Source organism: Neopsephotus bourkii, unplaced genomic scaffold (genome assembly GCF_033783945.1).
Source record: "Neopsephotus bourkii isolate Nb327-2 ecotype Australia unplaced genomic scaffold, CSIRO-AGI_Nbou_v1 NB_1507, whole genome shotgun sequence".
In the NCBI taxonomy this organism is placed as follows: Eukaryota; Metazoa; Chordata; class Aves; order Psittaciformes; family Psittacidae; genus Neopsephotus; species Neopsephotus bourkii.
This window is the reverse complement of record NW_026901983.1, coordinates 511,510-530,551: the sequence shown is the minus strand read 5'-3', so window position 1 is coordinate 530,551 and position 19,042 is coordinate 511,510. Positions and strand designations below refer to the sequence as shown.

At 38.4% G+C, this 19,042-nt stretch overlaps 1 protein-coding gene across 2 annotated transcripts in view; it reads left to right on the top strand.

The window, feature by feature from the left end:
* The window catches only part of CERT1 (ceramide transporter 1), an 80,821-nt gene that overhangs the window by 6,451 nt on the left and 55,328 nt on the right, over window positions 1-19,042 (top strand). For both annotated transcript variants that reach the window (XM_061369573.1, XM_061369574.1), the window contains exon 3: window positions 11,295-11,411. In XM_061369573.1, the coding sequence (XP_061225557.1) occupies window positions 11,295-11,411 (117 nt within the window). The remainder of the gene's footprint in view (window positions 1-11,294; window positions 11,412-19,042) is intronic.

The following is a 19,042-nucleotide window of genomic DNA, read 5'->3' as shown; positions in this document are numbered from 1 at the left end:
CCTGTTTACAAATTCTTAACAACAAAGTGTTCTTATCATGAGCTCTAGGGTTTTTCCAAAAAGATTTTAGCTGGTCAGGATAGCTTTTCTGCATGGATCCATATGGAGGATCTTGGAAAATGCTTAGAGAAGTCTCATGCTTGATAAATTTTAAGAATGCTTAAAATTAGCCATATGTAAGCTTTGTAATTATTGTCAGTAGAGGTGGTTACCTATACAAGGAAGAGTTCCAAAAGCTTGCATTTGCCATGTTGTATTATTCCAGTGCTTGATCTTTATCTTCATTTGTGTATTACTGATGTAGTAAAACTTCCTGATTTCTGATTTGGTAGCTTAAGCAAGATGCAGTAAGGATGGTGCAATGGTTTTCCTTTATTTTGGTTACACTGTGATCATGCATACACATGTCAGTCTTAATGGAGACTTGGTATTGGTTGTTAGTCTTGTGTGGTTTGATTTTTGATATTTTTTTTATGAATACTCTGATTTTTTTGTATTGCAAAGAGATATTTAGACAGTTCTGTGGAAGTGTCTGAAACAGGGCTGAGCAATAAATTCAGTTTGCATAATGGAGATATTTTCAGTAAACTGGTTGGGGATTGGTGTGGGTTTTGTTTTTTTGTGTTAAGCAAAAGTAATTAGAAAGCACTGTTGCTTGATAGAGGCAGTAATGATTTTATTAATAAAATAAATATTAATACAAGAGTTGCAAACTGTTCTCCTTCAGAATGGGCTTCTGAAAGGATGGATTTCTTGAGTTTCTATTGTGAATTCCTGGAGCTCAGGACAGGCAAGAAGATGGAAAACTGAAGCCTGCCTGAGAGAGGGTGTAGTGAATTATCTTAGCTTTTATTTCCTAAATAACAATAAGTTGTTATTGTGAAAAAAATACTAAATATTCATGTTATAAACTAGGTTTGATATGAACATGTTAATTCCAGTTTATGGAATGAGCAAGAACATTATACATGAAAGAGCTAAACAGTCAGTTTCCAATTCTAAGAATCTCATTTCCTTACATATAGCCTGAAGAAAGAATCATAGAATCATAGAATAGTTAGGGCTGGAAAGGAACCTTAAGATCATCTAGTTCCAGCCCCTCTGCCATGGGCAGGGACACCTCACACTAAACCATGTCACCCAAGGCTCTGTCCAGCCTGGCCTCGAACACCACCAGGGATGGGGAGCATTCACAGCTTTGCTGGGCAACCCATTCCAGTGCCTCATTACCCTAACAGTAAAGAACTTCCTCTTTATATCCAATCTAAACTTCCCCTGTTTAAGTTACCCTTTGTCCTATCATTACAGTCACTGATGAAGAGTCCCTCACCAGCATCCTTTATAGGCCTCCTTCAGATACTGGAAGGCTGCTATGAGGTCTCCATGCAGCCTTCTCTTCTCCAGCCTGAACAGCCCCCAACTTTCTCAGCCTGTCTTCATATAGGAGGTGTTCCAGTCCCCTGACCATCCTTGTGGCTCTCCTCTGGACTTGTTCCAACAGTTCTATGTTCTTTTTATGTTGAGGACACCAGAACTGCACACAATACTCCCAAGTGAGGTCTCACGAGAGCAGAGTAGAGGTGCAGGATCACCTCCTTTGACCTGCTGGTCACACTCCTTTTGATGTAGCCCAGGATACGGTTGACTTTCTGGGCTGCAAGCGCACACTGCAGCCAGCTCATGTTAAGTTTCTTATTGACCAGCACCCCCAAGTCCTTCTCTGCAGGGCTGCTCTGAATCTCTTCTCTGCCCAGCCTGTAGCTGTGCCTGGGATTGCTTCAACCCAGGTGTAGGACTTTGCACTTGGCATGGTTAAACTTCATGAGCCTGGCATCAGCCGACCTCACAAGCGTGTCAAGGTCCCTCTGGATGGCATTCCTTCCTTCCAGCGTATCAACTGAACCACACAGCTTGGTGTGATCAGCAAACTTGCTAATGGCGCACTCAGTCCAACTGTCCATGTCGATGATAAATACTTTAAGCAAGACCAGTCCCAACACCAACCCCTGAGGGACATCACTTGTTACTGGTCTCCAGCTGGACATTGAGCCATTAACCACAACTCTTTGCATGCAGCAAAAATCTGGGTATTAAAGTCATTTGTTTTCAGTAGGCAGTTGAGAATAGCATGTGTTGAGATGGGTATACATGTAATCCAATACATCATGACTCAGTACTATATAGTAATTCCACATTATTATCAGGGAAATAAATGGATAATATATTAACAAATTGGGTACTGTAAGACTCTCCTGGGTAGTTGATTCCCTGGAGAAATCTGAAAATTTATAGTGACTGCTGCATCTGAATGTCTGCAGGGAGTGCAGGAAACCCAATGGACTAGGTTTTCTCTTCAAAACTGTAGGCTTCAAATTTTAAATATGGTTTCACTGCTCAAGTAATACATACAGTATATGCATTAAAAGGCTATTTTCCGATGAGAGAGTTTCTTTGCAGTTGATTAAACCAAGCTAATTTTAAAGTTTGCAAAGCGTTCAAACGGGCTAGTATTAAATTTTACTTGGCATGCTTCTGCTTTTGTGGATGCAGTGGGCCTCTATTGTAGATAGGTTTGAGAAAGTTAAGATTCTTATTTAAAAGAGAAAGCAACATTGAAAGGCATTTTGAAAAGAAAATATCCAAAGACCTGAAGTAAAATATTTTGGTAGTAGCAGATAATTTAATAGTCTTCCATATTTTTAAGCCTGTTTACATGAAGATTAGATGTCCCATGTTTTGCCATGTAAAAGGATCATTACTTTTTCAGTGGTCCTAAGGCTGTCTTGTTTACATGCTTATTTGACATAAGGCTTTCCTATATCCTGGGTTCTTACTGCTTAAGAATAGCAGTGAGGAAATGTAAGACATCCTAATCCAGTGTTTCTGTTAGGTTTTGCCTAGAGTTTTTGAATTCCAAAAGGGAAACCAGAATTTTGTGTTGTGAATTTTGGCAGACCCGAATTTTCCAGCTTTGTGGATCTACTTGGATGTGGGTGGCAACTAGGGATAAGTGGTGTATCAAAAAAATGAAGTGAATTAGAACTGGCAAGGTCTCCTGGGTTTTCAGAACATTTTTAAATCAAATGTATTGTAAACATGAAATACAGTGCTTTCTCTAAGTTATTCCACCCTGAGAGTTAGATCTCGGATAGTTAATGTTAAAACAAAACAAAAAAACATTGCAAAATTAAAGCAATGTCTTTGTTTAGTAACTTTAATGTATGTACTTCTAAAGCCAAGTGTATTCAAAAATAACTCTGAGACAGAAGGCTCTTGATGGACTTTTGTAGTTTTACTGGGTGTACATGGCAAGGGTGGGGTGTGATGGGAGGCCACCTTGTTCTGCCCTGGGCAGGTTGGTTCCAGCTGGCTCCAGCAGACCAAGTACAGGGCACCACAGGTGGTGGCACTGCCGGGTAAACATAGTTAAAGTGCAAAAATGCTTATCAGTGGTGTCTGAGAGAGAGAGGAGTAGGGGGGAAAGTGAGAGAAACAGTCCTGCAAGCACCTAGGTGAGAGCAGGAGTTGGAAGGAGGTGCCTCAGGCAGTGAGAAGATATCCCCCACAGCCTGTGGGTATAGCACAGTGCAGCAGCCATTTCCATGCAGCCTGTGTAGAGGATCAGATCAGATGTCCATGCTGTGGCCTGTGGAGGACCCTATCATAGCAACTGAATATGCCCTGAAGAAGGCTGCAGACTGAGGAGAGTTCATGCTGGAGCAGGTTTATCCTGAAGGACTGCAGTCGTGGAGAAGTGCTGTGCAGGAGCAGGGGAGGAATGTGAGGAAAAAGCAGCAGAGTTAAAGCACTACAAACTGACCGCAGACCTCATTTCTCATGGCACTGTGCATGTTTTCAGTTTTGTCTTTGTTTCTCAGTGTTCTACTGTAACTAGCAATGAATTAATTTTCACCAAGTCGAGTCTGTTTTGCCCATGGTGGCTGTATGTAAGTGATCTCCCTGTTTTTATCTTTACCTATGAACTTTTCATCTTATCTTCTCCTGTACAGCTGAGATAAAGGAGTGCGAGAGCAGCTGGGTGCAGATCTGGCAGCCAGGTGGGGTCAAACCACGACTGTAATCTAGTTTGTGATGTATGTGTATGTTTGAAAGAACAAGAAGGGACAAGTATTGTTCCTAAGAAGGAGGCTTTTGCTGTGTGTACTCATATTCTGGAAAAGGAAGAAATCTGTAAAGGAAAGTACAGTGATAATGCTAATTCAAAGGAAAGAATGTTAAGGAAGGATACAAGGAGAAAAAGACTATTTGGAATTGTAGTGTTTAGGCTGTATTTTGAAAAATGAGCAGATCTGTATGTTTTGCTTTGTGGTAGCTGCTCTGAGCATTTTTTTTTTTTTTTTGTGGAGGAAGTGGTAGTTTGTTAGGTACAGTGTAGCTGGAGGATTTCATGAAGTTGCAGAATGGTGCAGAAGGGACACTTTTCCATGAATTCCATGGAGATAGTGGAAAATCCACAAATTAGAGGATAGATTGTACTTTGCATCGTAGGAAACTGACACCATTCATGTTGGAAAAGATGTGTATTCAGCTCTGTTGAGCTGATGAACACTGGCAGTAACAGTCTGGCTTTCATCTCATTTTCCAGTGTATAACTTCCCATGTCCACTTTCATAAGAGGGATTTAAGTTGCAGTTGGTGGAGACTGATAATAAAAGGTTTTTCAGGCTTGTGTTTGTGAAGGATGTTTGCAGATACTCATCGGAGTGACATTCAGGTACGGTCCCATCAGATTTGACTTTAGGGTGATTTCTTTCTATACACATCCTACTTGAAAAAAACCCAACAACAAACCCAAAACAAAACAAAAAAAAACCCCAACCTCAAAACCACTTGTAAGTGTGGGTTACAGCATTTGCAGCAGTGGAATATATGCAAAACAAACACTTCGCATTTGTGTAGAAAAAATAATATCAGGTCAGTTTTACTTCTATAAGGCATTTTTCTGTGTGGTTTTGTTTTGGTTTTTTGGTGTTTTTTTTTAAGGTGAGAATTAGCATTTTTAATAGTGGTAGATATTCTGGTGTAAGGCATATAATTTTTGGCTATTTTTTAAGAAAAACTTTCAGTTTTATTACAAAAACTTGAATGTGTTTTCTTAGTTTTTAATTGGTACCTTTTGACTGACACCATCCTTAAGCCTACCTGGAAAAAGAATGAAAAGTTCCATTAACCTTCTTTGAGCTGCACTGAGAGAGGGGTGATGGGGACCACTGGCTTTCATGCTTTAGCTTAAAGGTACTACTAAAGCTTTTTCTAGTGATGGAAGGCTAACTAACTGATCACCAGAGGAAATTGGATCTTTGAGCTTTTCTCCTCAAGAGGATTTTGTAAAACCTAAGTAAGTAAACCAAAATGCATTGCTTTACAAAATGCCTTTTGAAAGCAACAATTTCTCATAGTTTTACACTAGTTCTGTTAGAGGGAATAGTGTGAATAGTACTGAATACTTCATTGTAAATTTACTCTTTTATGAATATATTTCTTAAACGATTCTATGGTTGTGATAACTCAGTCCACAGAAAGCAAATAATGTAGTGTTCTAGCAGGGTGAATGAAAATTAGCATTAGAGAATTTACAGAATCTGGCTTAAATATGACTGAAATTTAGAAATTCAAGAATTGTATTCAGCAGCTGAACAGGTTTTCACATTTATCCATGGGCAAAAGCAGTGTGCAGTTATACTAAATTTTTCTTAATCTTGCATGAAAAAAAAACTTCTTGGCATCAGAGAAAACAACAAAAAAGTGCTCTGTCATAGCTTCTGAGGTCAGTAGCTTTGTACTGGTGAATTAGGTAAGTAGGAATGCTTGTCTTGGTTAATATGTTATTACAGTATGTAACAGTGCAGTTATCTTCATAGCAGTAAAAGGTATTGTTTGGTTAACAACCGTGAACCATGGAGCTAGGTTCAATAACAGCTGCTGTTGCCTTTATGTTAGTGACATTCGTGTCTGAGAGAGAATGATAGTTCTCATTTTCTGTTGGCCTCCATTGTTTGTCTTGTGTGGTAGTGCCCCTGCTCAGTATTAATACAAAAAGCCTTCAAAATTTTAAAATAAATGCAACACAGGTAATTTTTAGTTATGCAATGGGAATAGCATCACAAACACACTTCAATGGTTGTAATAAGCAGACTTGAGTTTGTTGTACTGTGAACTGCCATGGCTTGCTTCTGTAGGGTAAAAAAGAAAAGCCTTTTAAAGTAGTGAGAAAGCATGCAAAAGTTTCTTCATTCAGGGGGGGTGTTTTTTTTGTTTTTGCTTGGGTTTTTTTTTTCCTTTGTAGAGTACTCTTGAAGTTTATGAAGTATATAAAAACACTTTATATTCCCTGCGTGATTTGCCTCAAACACTTGAACCAGTATTTTCCAAGCAGATACTGCTCTGAGGCTTGTTTCATGAGTACCTCAGGCTTGAGAAGGGTTTTGTTGCAGTGCAGTCAGGTATGACTCATGAGACCTGGACTGGCTACAGACTTCCTCAGTAACTGTAGCCAAGTAAATGTTTCTTCATGTAAACTGTTCTTGCTTCTTTAGAGTGTTAAGAGCTAGTGTCAGTTTGGTTGCACAGAAAAAGTTCAGGACTCTTGAATACTTGCAATTGCCTGTATTTCAGCTGCATTCTCTGCAGGGGACTTGAAAGAAAGAAAAGGGTGTTTGGGGTTGCTGGAGACCTATTTTTTGCAGCTTTTTCTTGCATGGAATTATGATTTAGCTGTTTGGGTTCAGGGTTTTTTTAAATGCTGGCTCTAGAAGGAGCTCTTTGTGCACAGACAGGCTGCCTCTGCTGCTGCAGGTTCTTGGAGTGTGCTCAGCTCACCTTTAAAAATGCCATAAAGGTTTTTAGGTGCTTCTGTTCACAGTGCCACAGGTCAGTCTGGGATTTGTTCCCCAATGCCTTCTTGATCTATGTATGCAAGTTGCTTGAGGCTGCTGCAAGTTAGGGGTATTAGGAAAAAAGCAGCTGAAGTTCTCCAATGTGCTTTAGATCATGAAGGTAGATAGTGAACTCCTACTTGCTTTGTGCTTACCTGCATGACTAAAACATTCCTCTTTCTTGTCTTACCTTTCTTGTGAGAGGGCAATGGAACATACCCTGCCCTCAGTAGAAGTCCTTAGCTTACTATAGGTGAAAATCCCTATTTATCCTCCAGTGTCTTAGGCAGCTGGCTAAGAACTGTACTATTTCATAATCACTTCTGAGCACAAGGAGGAAAGCAAACACTAGGCTGGAAAAGGTGAACCTAAGAAAAAGGAGACCTAAATGAAATATGTCTAGAGGTGCAGGGGGGAAGTAAAAGGAAGAAGAATTGAAAAACTTCCAGCTAGTGTCAGGAGAAACTCAAACTGGTCTGAGGAGGATGTTAGAAGCATAAAGGACAGACCTGAGAAGTGGTGAATGACACTTTGTGGTCTTTGCTAGATGAAGCTACAGCAAACAATAAAAGCATTTTATAGCAAGAGGAGAAACAAGGAAATTTGTCCATAGCTCAGTGGGGAGGAGAACGTGATAGATGACACCGAAAAGTTACATATTGAAGCTTGCCAAGTTATGAGTGAAGATGAACTATAAACTCATTCCTGGTTGAGAAGGGGTTTATCAGCAACAACTCTATTTGTCCTGTATTAAGGCAAGAATGGGTCACATGTCATTTAGGTGTTTTATTTACTCTTGGTAAAAGTGCATATTAGAGAACTTGCCTTTCATATTCAGTTACCGAGGGTTCTTATGGTAAAGCCTGTCTTTAAAAAAACCCCAACAAACAAAGCCAATAATAAAAAAAACCCACACAGAGGAAAAAGGAGGGGAATTGATCTAATTTCAGTTGTCAAAAATAAGGAAAATAGGCATTTAATAAGCACTATAGGATGCTAAATAGGTAGCGTGCATATGTTGAGCAATTCAGGTATCACCTGCCTAACTTCCTTTTGGAACAGTATTTAGGCTTGTTAGTGGATATTTCTTATCTTTAAGCAAGAAGTCTAGCAGGAGCACCTGATTAGCTAGCTTTTTTTTTTGTAACATGGAACTGTACAATGAACTGACTATAACCCTAGACATGAATTTTAGGTGGCCTTGTCTCTTAACTATAGGTAATGCAGAAGTACACATGTAGTGAATGCCCCAGTGTTTAAGGTTTTAGCTACACCTCAAGGAAAACATTTTCCTCCCAATGTTAGCAATAAGGTGTAGATTTTCAAGCAATTACGAGTTGCTATGGAAAGAACGGGAGTACATAAATCTGCCTTTGAAAAAGTCAGTGAGGTGGTGGTCTTAAATCACATTAGAAGATGTTCAGATTAGAGATAAGAAGGGAAGTGAGGATGGTTGAGCACTGAAGTAAGTTATGTGTGGAAGTGTGGAATGAGTAGTACTGCAGGCTTTCAAGATTAATTTTGGCAAGTCTTTCTTGTACTGTGTAACTGTTCCTAGAGGGTTTCAGAGAGCAAGATTGAGCAGAAGAACATGGCAGGAAAAGCTTTGATAGCTTTTTCTTGTACACTTGCTTTTTGGGTGATTTTTTGAGAGTATCTTCCATTGTTGCAGATGCAGGTACCCCACCACATGGCTAAAGGAGGGCCTGGAACATGGGTGGTTGGGAACAGGCATATATGCCTGACTCATTGATACACAGCAGGTTTGCTACCCTGAAGCAGATAAGCATCTTTCTCATATATGGTAATAATAACATAGCAAGTGCAGTTTGAAGAAGAGGGGCCTGGACTAGAATACTGTATGTCCTATACTGGGTTAACATGTCAAGGTTTTGGCGGGGGGTACAGGGAGCTACTGGGGCAGTTTCTGTGAGAAGCTGCCCCCCTGTCTGGTAGAACCAGTTCTGTCCTGCTCCAAGATGGACCTGATGGTGGGCAAAGCTGACTTGATCAGCAAAGATAGTAGTGCCTCTGCAATTTAAGAAAGGGTAAAACCTGCTGTGCACCAGCAGCTGGAGAGAGGAGTGAGAATATGTGAGAGCAGTGATTTTGCAGACACTGAATCCAGTGCAGAAGGAGGGGAGGAGGTGCTCCAGGTGCCAGAGCAGAGGTTCCCCACCCAGAGATTCCTCACCCATGGTGAGGCAGGCTATCCCCCTGCAGCCCGTGGAGGTTCATGGTGGAGCAGATCTCCACCTGCAGCCCGTAGAGGACACCACACTGGAGCAGGGGTATGCCCAAAGGAGGCTGTGACCTGTGGGAAGCCCATGCTGGAGCAGGCTCCTGGCAGGACCTGTGGCCCTGTGGAGAGAGGAGCCCACACTGGAGCAGGTTTGCTGCAGGACTGGTGACCATGCAGGGGACCCACGCTGGAGCAGTCTGAAGAACTGCAGCCTGTGGGAAGGACTCATGTTGGAGAAGTTCATGGAGGACTGTCTCCCATGGGAGACACACTGGAGCAGGGGAAGACCATGAGGAGGAAGGAGTGGCAGAGGTGGACTAACCCCCATTCCTGGCCCCCTCTGCTGCTGGGGAGGAGGAATTAGAGAAAATCAGGAGTAAAGCTGAGTGAGAAGAAGGGAGGTATGGGGAAAGGTACCTTTAAATTTGGTCTTATTATCCTACTCTGATTTGATTGGTAATAATTTTCCTAAGTCAACTCAGATTTGTTGGTAATTATCGTCCCTGACTGTCCCTGGTTCATCTTAACACGTGAGCCTTTCAACATACTCTCTTTCCTCTTTCCAGTTGAGGAGGGGAGTGGTAGAGCAGCTATGGTAGGAGCATGGTGTCCAGCCAAGGTTGACCCACCACATGTCCCTTCCTACATCCCTGTATTCTGTGGCTGAGTGAAGGCAAAACAGTGTATAGAACCATTTTGAAAGTTGTGTGATTTGAATTAACTTGAGATGGTCAGGTATCAAGTAATCAGTTGCTGCTGCTGTTTGATTGTCACTTTTGTCAGTTGCTGGTTTGTGTGGATTTTTTCTTTTCCTCTGTGGGAAGTTTAGATTTCTTTAAATTAAATTTAGGTTCAGATGCCTGACCAAATATGTGAAGCTTTAAAAAAGTGAAACTTCATGTACTTTTGTTAAACTCTTCCTAGCTGGTTTGTCATTTGGTAGTTTGGCTTCTGTTGTACTTTCCTTCCTCTTTTGTATATTTAAACAAGAAAGATTGTGTATTATGTATAAGTAGCATAACTTCCAGGTCCTTTGAAAATAATTCTCACTGGCACTGGACTGTGCATGACAACAAATGAGACTTGCTTCTAGGTTGTCTTTTGTGGAGTATTTAATGAGTGATCCACAGTGCCTTAGTTGTCTGCAAAACCGAATGTATTTGCAGTGCAGTTCTTACATTGTAAAGGATATTACCAACGTGTTATCATCTTTAGCATCTGGAATTAATGTTTGTGGTCCTGCACACTGTGTTAATTGCTTTAACTTCAGAACCTGTTAACTTCTTATAGTTTTTTGCATGTGTAACTTTTTTCTTTGCATTACAATTCAAAAAGGTTTTCTGCTTTTATGTGTGTTATGTTTCCTTAAGAATAGTTTTCAAGGGCGGGGGTGGGGTGGGGAATGTTGTGCTGAATTGGATATTTTCTGAGAAGTAGCTTTGAATGGACAGTATCAGGGCACAGGGCGGATTAGATCCTTGTTCTGTTTTCCTGCACTTTCCTTCCAGATTCCTTGTAATGCTAATAAAAGCTTTTTAGTATTTAAGACATGTGAACTGAAATAAGATGCATTTGAGTGGTGACATTAGAAAGGATTGAGTGTTGCTCCCAGTTGTCTTAGGTGGTGAAAATACTTGAGGCAGAGGATGCCATAGCTTCCTTTAGTTCCTGCTCTTAGTTGTCATTTTGCTGGAGTTTACTTTTATGGTTCAATCCTGATGCTATTTGCTATGATGTATGTATTCCATCTAAAAATCAATACTGATAACAATAACCTTAGTATTTTTTCCTGCTTTGAAATAAAAAATGTATATGAAAGTTGTATTTTGCTGGCTGTGTCCAGTAGTTATTTTGCTAAGGATTTGTTTCAGGGTGTGCAGTTTTTCTCAATGTTTGTGTGGAACCTTTTTGTGACAATTTTATTTAATAAGAATGTATTAAATAGCCTCGTCTATTTCAGAAGACTAGCATTTTTTATTATAAGAGTGTATGTTCATTATTTTGAGACAGCTACATAAAATGGAGCTCAGAATGAAGGTTGAATTCAAGACTATAAACCAGTTTTTAAAATTTTGGTGTGGAAGTGTCAAAATATTCTGTGGTTTTGCTGATCATGTTGCTAATTTTAGCTACTCTTGCACTCTTTTCTGTCACAGCCCCATGACTTTGACGAATGCAGATTTGATATTAGTGTAAATGATAGTGTTTGGTACCTCCGAGCTCAGGACCCAGACCACAGACAACAGTGGATAGATGCAATAGAGCAACACAAGGTATGTTTGTTTTTTCTAATTTCCTTTCTCCCTCCTTATATCTAATGGTCCTTGTAGACAGTTTTAAGCTTCCCTGTACAATCATTAAAATACTCAAGGTGTTTATGACATGTAAAAGCTGTGAGATTGAAGCTGTGTGTTAAATATGTTTCAAAGGAATTGATTTACTTGTTCTTTGTAGATAAGACTTCAGAGAACAGGGAGCTAACAACTCTGAGCCTTTTCTTGAACTCTCTAGCTTGAAAAAGAAAAAGCCTGCATTATGTTGAGTGACTACTTAATGGTTTTGTCTGTTATTTCTCACTGATTATTGAATTGTTTCTTATCTGTCCTCAATGTTAAACTTGTTAGTCTTGGAGTCAGTTGTCCTAGGTTATTGTTCTGGTTTTAGGCTCCTCTCTTTCATCATTGGGCTGCTTTTACTGTATCTGGCTTTTGTCTCCTTGTCTTTTAAGGCCCTGCTATTCATCAGCATTTTGGTTCAGCTTTCCTGATCTATTCCTTATGTCTTCCAGTGAACTCAGTTATTTTCATTTTACCTAGAGAGGTTAATGGTCAGCTGTTTCTAAAGTATGTAGCGTATGAAGCATCCTGTGTTTTTCAGGCACAAGATAGGCACTGTGCCAAGGTATTGAGTTTAACTACAGTACCTAGTACAATGCAATTTCTGCATCTGAATTACACAGGTGCTACTGGAATACAAATTAAAATAGATATCTAGGTAGGTATTTTTACCTCCAGCTTCTTGAAGTGTTGCTTACATAAGTACTGTGTGTAATTAGGAAGTTTTACCTTTTACTGGACAATCCTTACAATAAGTAGTACTGCTCTTAAATTTGAACTCCTGCCATTTCATAATGGTTCTCTTAAAAAAAATAAAAAAATCTCAGTTACAATATTAGTCCATTTATAGCTTGTCATTCTGCTATAGAGGCAACATTAAGACATATCAAATTTAAGTTGCGAAACCAGAATTCTTCTCTGTAGACGAGTGAAAAAATACAAAGCTAACCACAGTATTCTTTAGCCAAAAATACTGCACTTTGTTACTATTGCAATACCTCAGAGAAATGTCTCGGACATACTGAACAAGCTGCTGGACTACATATCCATAGAGCGGTCATTTCAAGAATTGTTTTGCAGGCATGGGAGCCTTCAGTTAAGAGGTTGTGGGACCATGAAACTTGATAACCCTGGGCTAAAATTCACACTAAGTTTCATGAATGATTCAGCTGGTGAGATGCAGAAGTTAACCAGAAGTCTGGCTAAACTGAAATGCAGACTGCATCATTGCATGCTTTCATGCAGTAATGAATGAGGGAAACCCGCAAGTTGTGCCTTAAAATCTGCTCTGCACAACCTGAAAGGGAAGCGTTTTTCATGTTGTTCTTTTCCTTCTTCTAAGGCTGCCCTTAACTGTAGCTGAGTTCTGAGCTGACAATTTTACATAATCACCTATTTAAAATATGGAATCTCCTTCTCAGATAGTTAATGACTGTTGAGGAGCACTGTTTCTCGCATTCCAAAAGTAACTTCCCTTTGTGAAGAATACTTATTAATTACATAGATTTTCCACTTAAAAAGAGGCAAGCAGATTCTTTTAATATTGGTTTCAGTTTGGACAGCTTAAACTTCCATGCTTTGCAAGAATTCAGTAGTTCTTTAAAAAAGAAATAAATTGCACAAGATACGTCTTCACATTTGAAGGAGTAGAATGAGAGCTTTCTTAGATAATTCCACTACCCAATCTTTTCAGTATTTACTTAGTATCAAGAGAGTGGTAATGAGTACCTTTTTCACTATTTTATTGAAGTTGTCTACAAGTAGGAAGTGGAAATATAATTCTTTCTGTATATGCTGAACTGACAGGAAATAGTTCAGTTTGTATCTTGCTGTCCTAATGTAATAGCACTGAACATGACTGTTCCTGTTCTGATGGCTTTTTCAGTATGTGTACCTTGCAGTTTCATGGCTATTTAACACTTTTCAGTTGTACACACATTTTTGCTCTATAGTGCCTAGAGTATTTGAGACAAATAGCATTTGGTTTAATTCTTAAATGGAGAGGGAGATATGGCACTTCTGAATAAACCATCAAACTGTTCAATATATTAAAGCAATACATTATTTAAAAGCATTCTCTTTGTAGTATGCAACACCATGATCAAGACAAGTCAAGGAAAATGCCAAAAGGTAATAGAATCTTGTAACAATAGCTTTGGCTCAAGTTAGAAGTATGTAATTAAAGCTCAGAAAATCGTGAGTTACTTGCATTTTTTTCCCAGGGCAATATTCTGTTATCTTCATAATACAGCAGCAACTTCATATGATAAATCTTGTAGGTGTGGAGGTGCATCTGTTCCTACTAATTTTTCCTACTCAAACACATAGCAATATTACCAGCAGAAGCCTTGGAAAAGTGGTGTATGCATGTAAATAAATGATATTAAACATAAACCAGAAATGTCCAAATCCAGTTTTTAGTCTGGTTATTGTTAATGTTTCTTTAAGACTGTCTCCAAATGTCTTGTTTCTATATTTTTCCAAATTGAGTAGATAGTGCTATATCCTATAATTTATATACAACTTCGAAAGAAAAGTGTGCTGGGAAAACGTACTGCTTCTTAGTAACATCAATAGGATGTGAAAAATGGAGTGGAAGTTAATCCTATTTTTCATTTGAATTTGCATGAAGAATGCTTTGATGATCCTTAGTTTTAGTAAATTTTCACCCATCCTTTAATTTTCTTCAGCTCTTACAGAATTATTATATCTAAGCATTTGATTGAGAGAGGAGAGGGGCTTTTATAAGGCAAAAACACCCATTTCACTGAAAAGCTAAGGTTTTTGTCTGCTGGCTTTAAAATTTTCTTAAGGAGCTTTCCAGGTCAGTTTACCAAAACTCAAGCAAAAGTTCCTTGTCAAGCTGTTGTCACCAAATAGAAATCGGGTTTTTTGGAGAACTAGGTTCTTGAACAGACATAATAATTTGAATAAAATTGAGAGAGGAAATTGTTTCCTTTACTAAGCAGTCATTTTGATTGAGTGTACAGCTATATGAAGTACTTTCTTTTTGTTTTTTTAAGCTCTTTGTAGCTTACTGAGTGGGTGGGTAGCTCTGGTAGGCTGCTTAAGCTGTTTGCTAACAAAAGTATTTTTATGAGACTTACTGTAGCATGTCACAAGGTTGTTTAGAGTATGAAAGATGGACTGAAGCTTTATGATTGTCTCACTGTATTCCAAACAGAGAAAACACTGATTTAAAATTATATTAAATTTGAGTATATGCAGACTTAGAAAAACTTCCTGCTTAGCAACACTAATGGGTAGCTGGTAGCTGAGAAATGTAAAATGTCTAATGTTTGAGCATAAAAACTATTAAGTTTGATGCTCTTTTTTTATCATCAAATTGTCTTTTTTTATTATTATTGAATAATTACTAGATTATATACTTGTATTTAAGTATTAAATATAAGACTTAAATTTAAGTATTAAATAAGACTTAAGTCCTGAATACTTACTAGATTAAATGTTTCAAATACACCTTCTAAAAGGCTTATTAATATCCCTGAAATGGAGAAGGGAAAAGTCTAAACCAGTGGTAAGGCCCTCAGTGAAGCAAATGAGGAAATAGCTCATGTGTAACCAGGAGTCCTTTCTTCTACTTAACTGTTGCACGAAAAGTACCGAGCAGGTATTTATCTGTAAAATGCCTGGCTGTAAGGGTGTGTATTGTTAGGAAGTTTCTCTATTCTCCTGCCCTAAGAGACAAGATACATGATGGCTGATGACCTTTTTCTTAGATGGATCTAATGGCCGTTTATATTGCTGAAGAGCTCAGGACTAGATAACGGTTTCCACATTTTGCTGGTTTAAAAACATTGATGGTACATGAGCACCAATGCTTTTGTTGATGCTTTTGAAAAGCTGCTCTCTTAATAATATATCGAAACAGTGACTCAGGTCTGTATTGTGATTTGAAAGTGGAATATGGAAATTCTAACCTAACATTACAGAAACCAGCTTAAATATTGATAGTTCTGTACTATGAGGAAAATGTCTGGTTTACGTATGGAGGATACGTTTTCATTCTTTATCCTCTACACTGGTAGTAGTTAATTTACAAACTTGCATTACTTCCCAGAGGTATAGATGAGGGGAATGAATTGCTGTTTGCTGTGGGAACCATCTGATAATTAAGCTTATTTTGAGCAAATTGACTTGAACTCGTGAGATTCAGGGGATGATTTTTTTTTTTGTAATTTTAATCTAACACCTGAGTTGAACACTTGATGAGAATTTGTTTAGAAATGAAAGTTTCATGAGAAACTCTGCATTGGCTTGTTTAAGTTTGTCCCATTTTGTTCCACCTAGTTCTATTTTTTCACACAGATTCTGCATGTGCTTATTATTGACTTTGTGACTCTTCAGCAAAATAAGTTAACGTTGGTTTAAGTCTTGAATTTTGAAAATCTTCTGTTTATCAAACCAAAATACTCTTTATTGCTGAACTTCTGATAAAACCTCTCCATGTCAAACTGGCAAAAGTCATTCTGCAGAGGGATATCTAGGTGCCACCAATTTTGGCATGTAGGAAGTAAGTAGGTTCCCTTCATTTTGCAGTCCTGAGGTACAAAGTGTTACTATCTAGAGCAGGAAGCATGAATTTTGAAGTCTGTGAAAGGCATAAATAGGCTACCTTGAAGGATTGACTACTTCATTGTTTCTACTGTTGATTAAACACTGCAGGAGGACTCAGGTAGTCAGAATAGCGATAAACAGAAACAAAAGAGTAGAAACTATTAAGTGTTTTTTCTACCATTCCCCACCCTGGTAGCCTGTGGGAAGGGACATGGCAGCCTCAGAGAGTGAAAGGTATTTTAGCTTTTAAGTAATTTGTGAAATCCTTAATATACTGCAACTTTTTTTTTTAAAATTCTCAGTTGTCGCACTCAGTAAAACACTTCAGATCCCAGTTTTTTTGCATTGCTTAGGTACAGTTAAGATGGTGAAAAAACAAAAAGCTGGATTTGGCAGTCTAGTGAAGTCAAATTTAGGCATAAGTATTAAAACAGTTGGTTCACATCCTTTATTAAACACTGATACATTTTCAGACAAGTGAACTAGAATTGGACATTGAATTTTGAGACAGTTATTTTCTGATTGTGGATCCTAGTTTATGCATTAATTTAGAAAACTGCAGGGCAAACTTTAGACAGCATAATTTTGATTGGAGTTAATAAAGACACCTCAGAATATTGTTTTAGGGAAAAAAAAAATCCCACAACAAAAAACAAACCAGCAAGAAAAACCCACAACATCCCAAAACAAAACCCAACAATCCAAAACCAACCAACACAAGAAAACCTAACAAAAAAAAAAAAACACCAAACCCACAAATTGCCAGCTTGAAATTTGCACAAAACGCTTCTTAAAAGAATTAAAGCATGGTATTTAGAGTCATTAATTTTACCCTTTCTCTTGTCAGTGTGCTGTTATGGCCTTCTGTCTATGTGTTATTTCTCTTACAAACTCAAGTGTAAGAGGTTAGGCAGGACTAACTTTTTCTGACTCAGAGAAAACCTTGAATTCCCCTTCCAACTCAATAAGCACACAGAGAGCCTCAATTCCCTCTGTTTTGTTCTGTAATTGAAATGCTTCACTGAGGCCCAGGTGCACCTACCTATTTTTTCAACCTAATAACTGCCTTAAGAGCTTTTGCATTAACAATACTTAAACTCAAGCTTTTGTTTGAATACTGAATGTAAATATTGATCTGTGAGATTATTTTTAGTTAGCTGTGCTAAAAGAACATTGAAAAATGCTACTGGAGGTAATTTTTCCCATACTATTTTATTAACAATGGATCAGAGCAGAATAACTTGATCAGAAACCAGTATCAGAGTTCTATTTTATGAAAAATATAGCTCAGCTGATTACAGCAAAGGAGGACTACAATAGGGTTGCTGGGGTCTGAAAAGGAAAACGAATGTGGCTCCCTAATCTGTTAATAAGTTGGCATTTCATCCTAATACCAGTTCCTCTGTCCCTGCTTGCCCTCCATACCCATTCACAAGTAAGACTAACTTAGGTGGACGCAATAATGAAGGAAAGCACAGGAGGTAGGAGAGTCGGTAAATATTGTTTAACTTTGGTTTTATTTTTCAGATTCAGAGTGAAATTGTAGGAGGGTGATGATAAGGCCTCATTTTTTTCTCTGTTGATATTGGTGGCCAAAGTTTTGGAACAAGTTTCTTAAGTAGTCTTGGTGTCAGCTGTTGTTCCCAATCATATTCAGTTGGGTTGCCTTGTACTGTTGCCTGATGCCCTCCAGCACATCAACAAAGTCTAAATTTTCGTTTGATGCTGACACTTTGGATTGTATAGAATACCAAATTAGTTTCTGTGATATCATGTGTCACTCCAGAAGCTAATGCCCCACTCTCACTCTGTACTTGCAAGGCGCTGACTTGCAGCAGCAGTGCCACTTGCCTGAGAGGATGCTGGAGAGCAGCATTCAGATGTCTGTTAAGCTGTAAAAAGTTACTTGTTTAACAGACTTAAATTTGTAGTCCAGCTGCTGATTATTGGAAGAAACACGTTTAAAGGTGTTGCGAAACCACTGCATATTACTTTGTGACTAGAATCCATGACCTGTTGCTCAAACTTATGCAGGAACTGTGAAGTATTCTTGTTGCTGTTTGGTCACTATTTTATATTGGCATGTAATATATAAATTAAGTTCTTGTGTATTCACATTTGACATCTCCCCTCAAAGCTGATTTTGAAGTGTTTGTAGAAATACTCCCTAATTATTAAACAAGAAAATAAGTCCAAGTGTACTCTTAACTCTGCTTTAATGACCTTGCTTATTTTGGATTTTGGCCTGAATCTCAGACTAAAGTGGGAAATAGACAGAAGGATGCAGCTGTCTCAAGTCCAAGCACTTTGTCTAGCTTTTCAAGTTCATCAGTGAATACTGTATTTTCCTTTTTGCTCTTCAGTGACATCTGACTTCTGTAAGTATCAAAGAAGTAAACTGAAGGGCCATCCTTAAGGAAGAGTCACAAAGTTTATTGTAATTTTTCCCTTAATATGAAGTCACCCTTATTAGATTACATGTTTGTAAGTTAGACTGCTAAGTGTTGTAACAGTAAGGGGTCATGGAATTATTTTAGCCTGTTTCTTCTGTTAAAGGGACTTCCTGCCGTCCTTGTCATATCTGAGGTTTACTTCATAGAGTAGTATTATAGTCAATCTGGAGAGATTATTCGCTTCATCTTTACAGCACTTAAGATTTCTTGTCTTTTACTGTTGTGTTAGAACAGCTGTTCTGTTAGAACAGCTCCCCATTTTTCCATTGTTGTTCATATGGCTGTCTTTTATAAATCTCCGATGCCTTGTAGGGCTCTCTTCCAAACTCAGTCACATCTTTGATGTACAGCACCAAAACTGGACTTAGTATTCTTACTGAGGATCCTACAGATGTATAGAATTTAGGTTATTTTGTGGGTCTTGTAGACTACCCTGTTTTGTCATGATGTTGTTGTTTGGGGTTTTTTTAACTTACTGAGTTTAAGAACTACTAAATCTGATTCATCTATCAAACTGTCTGCCAATTGTTACCTGTC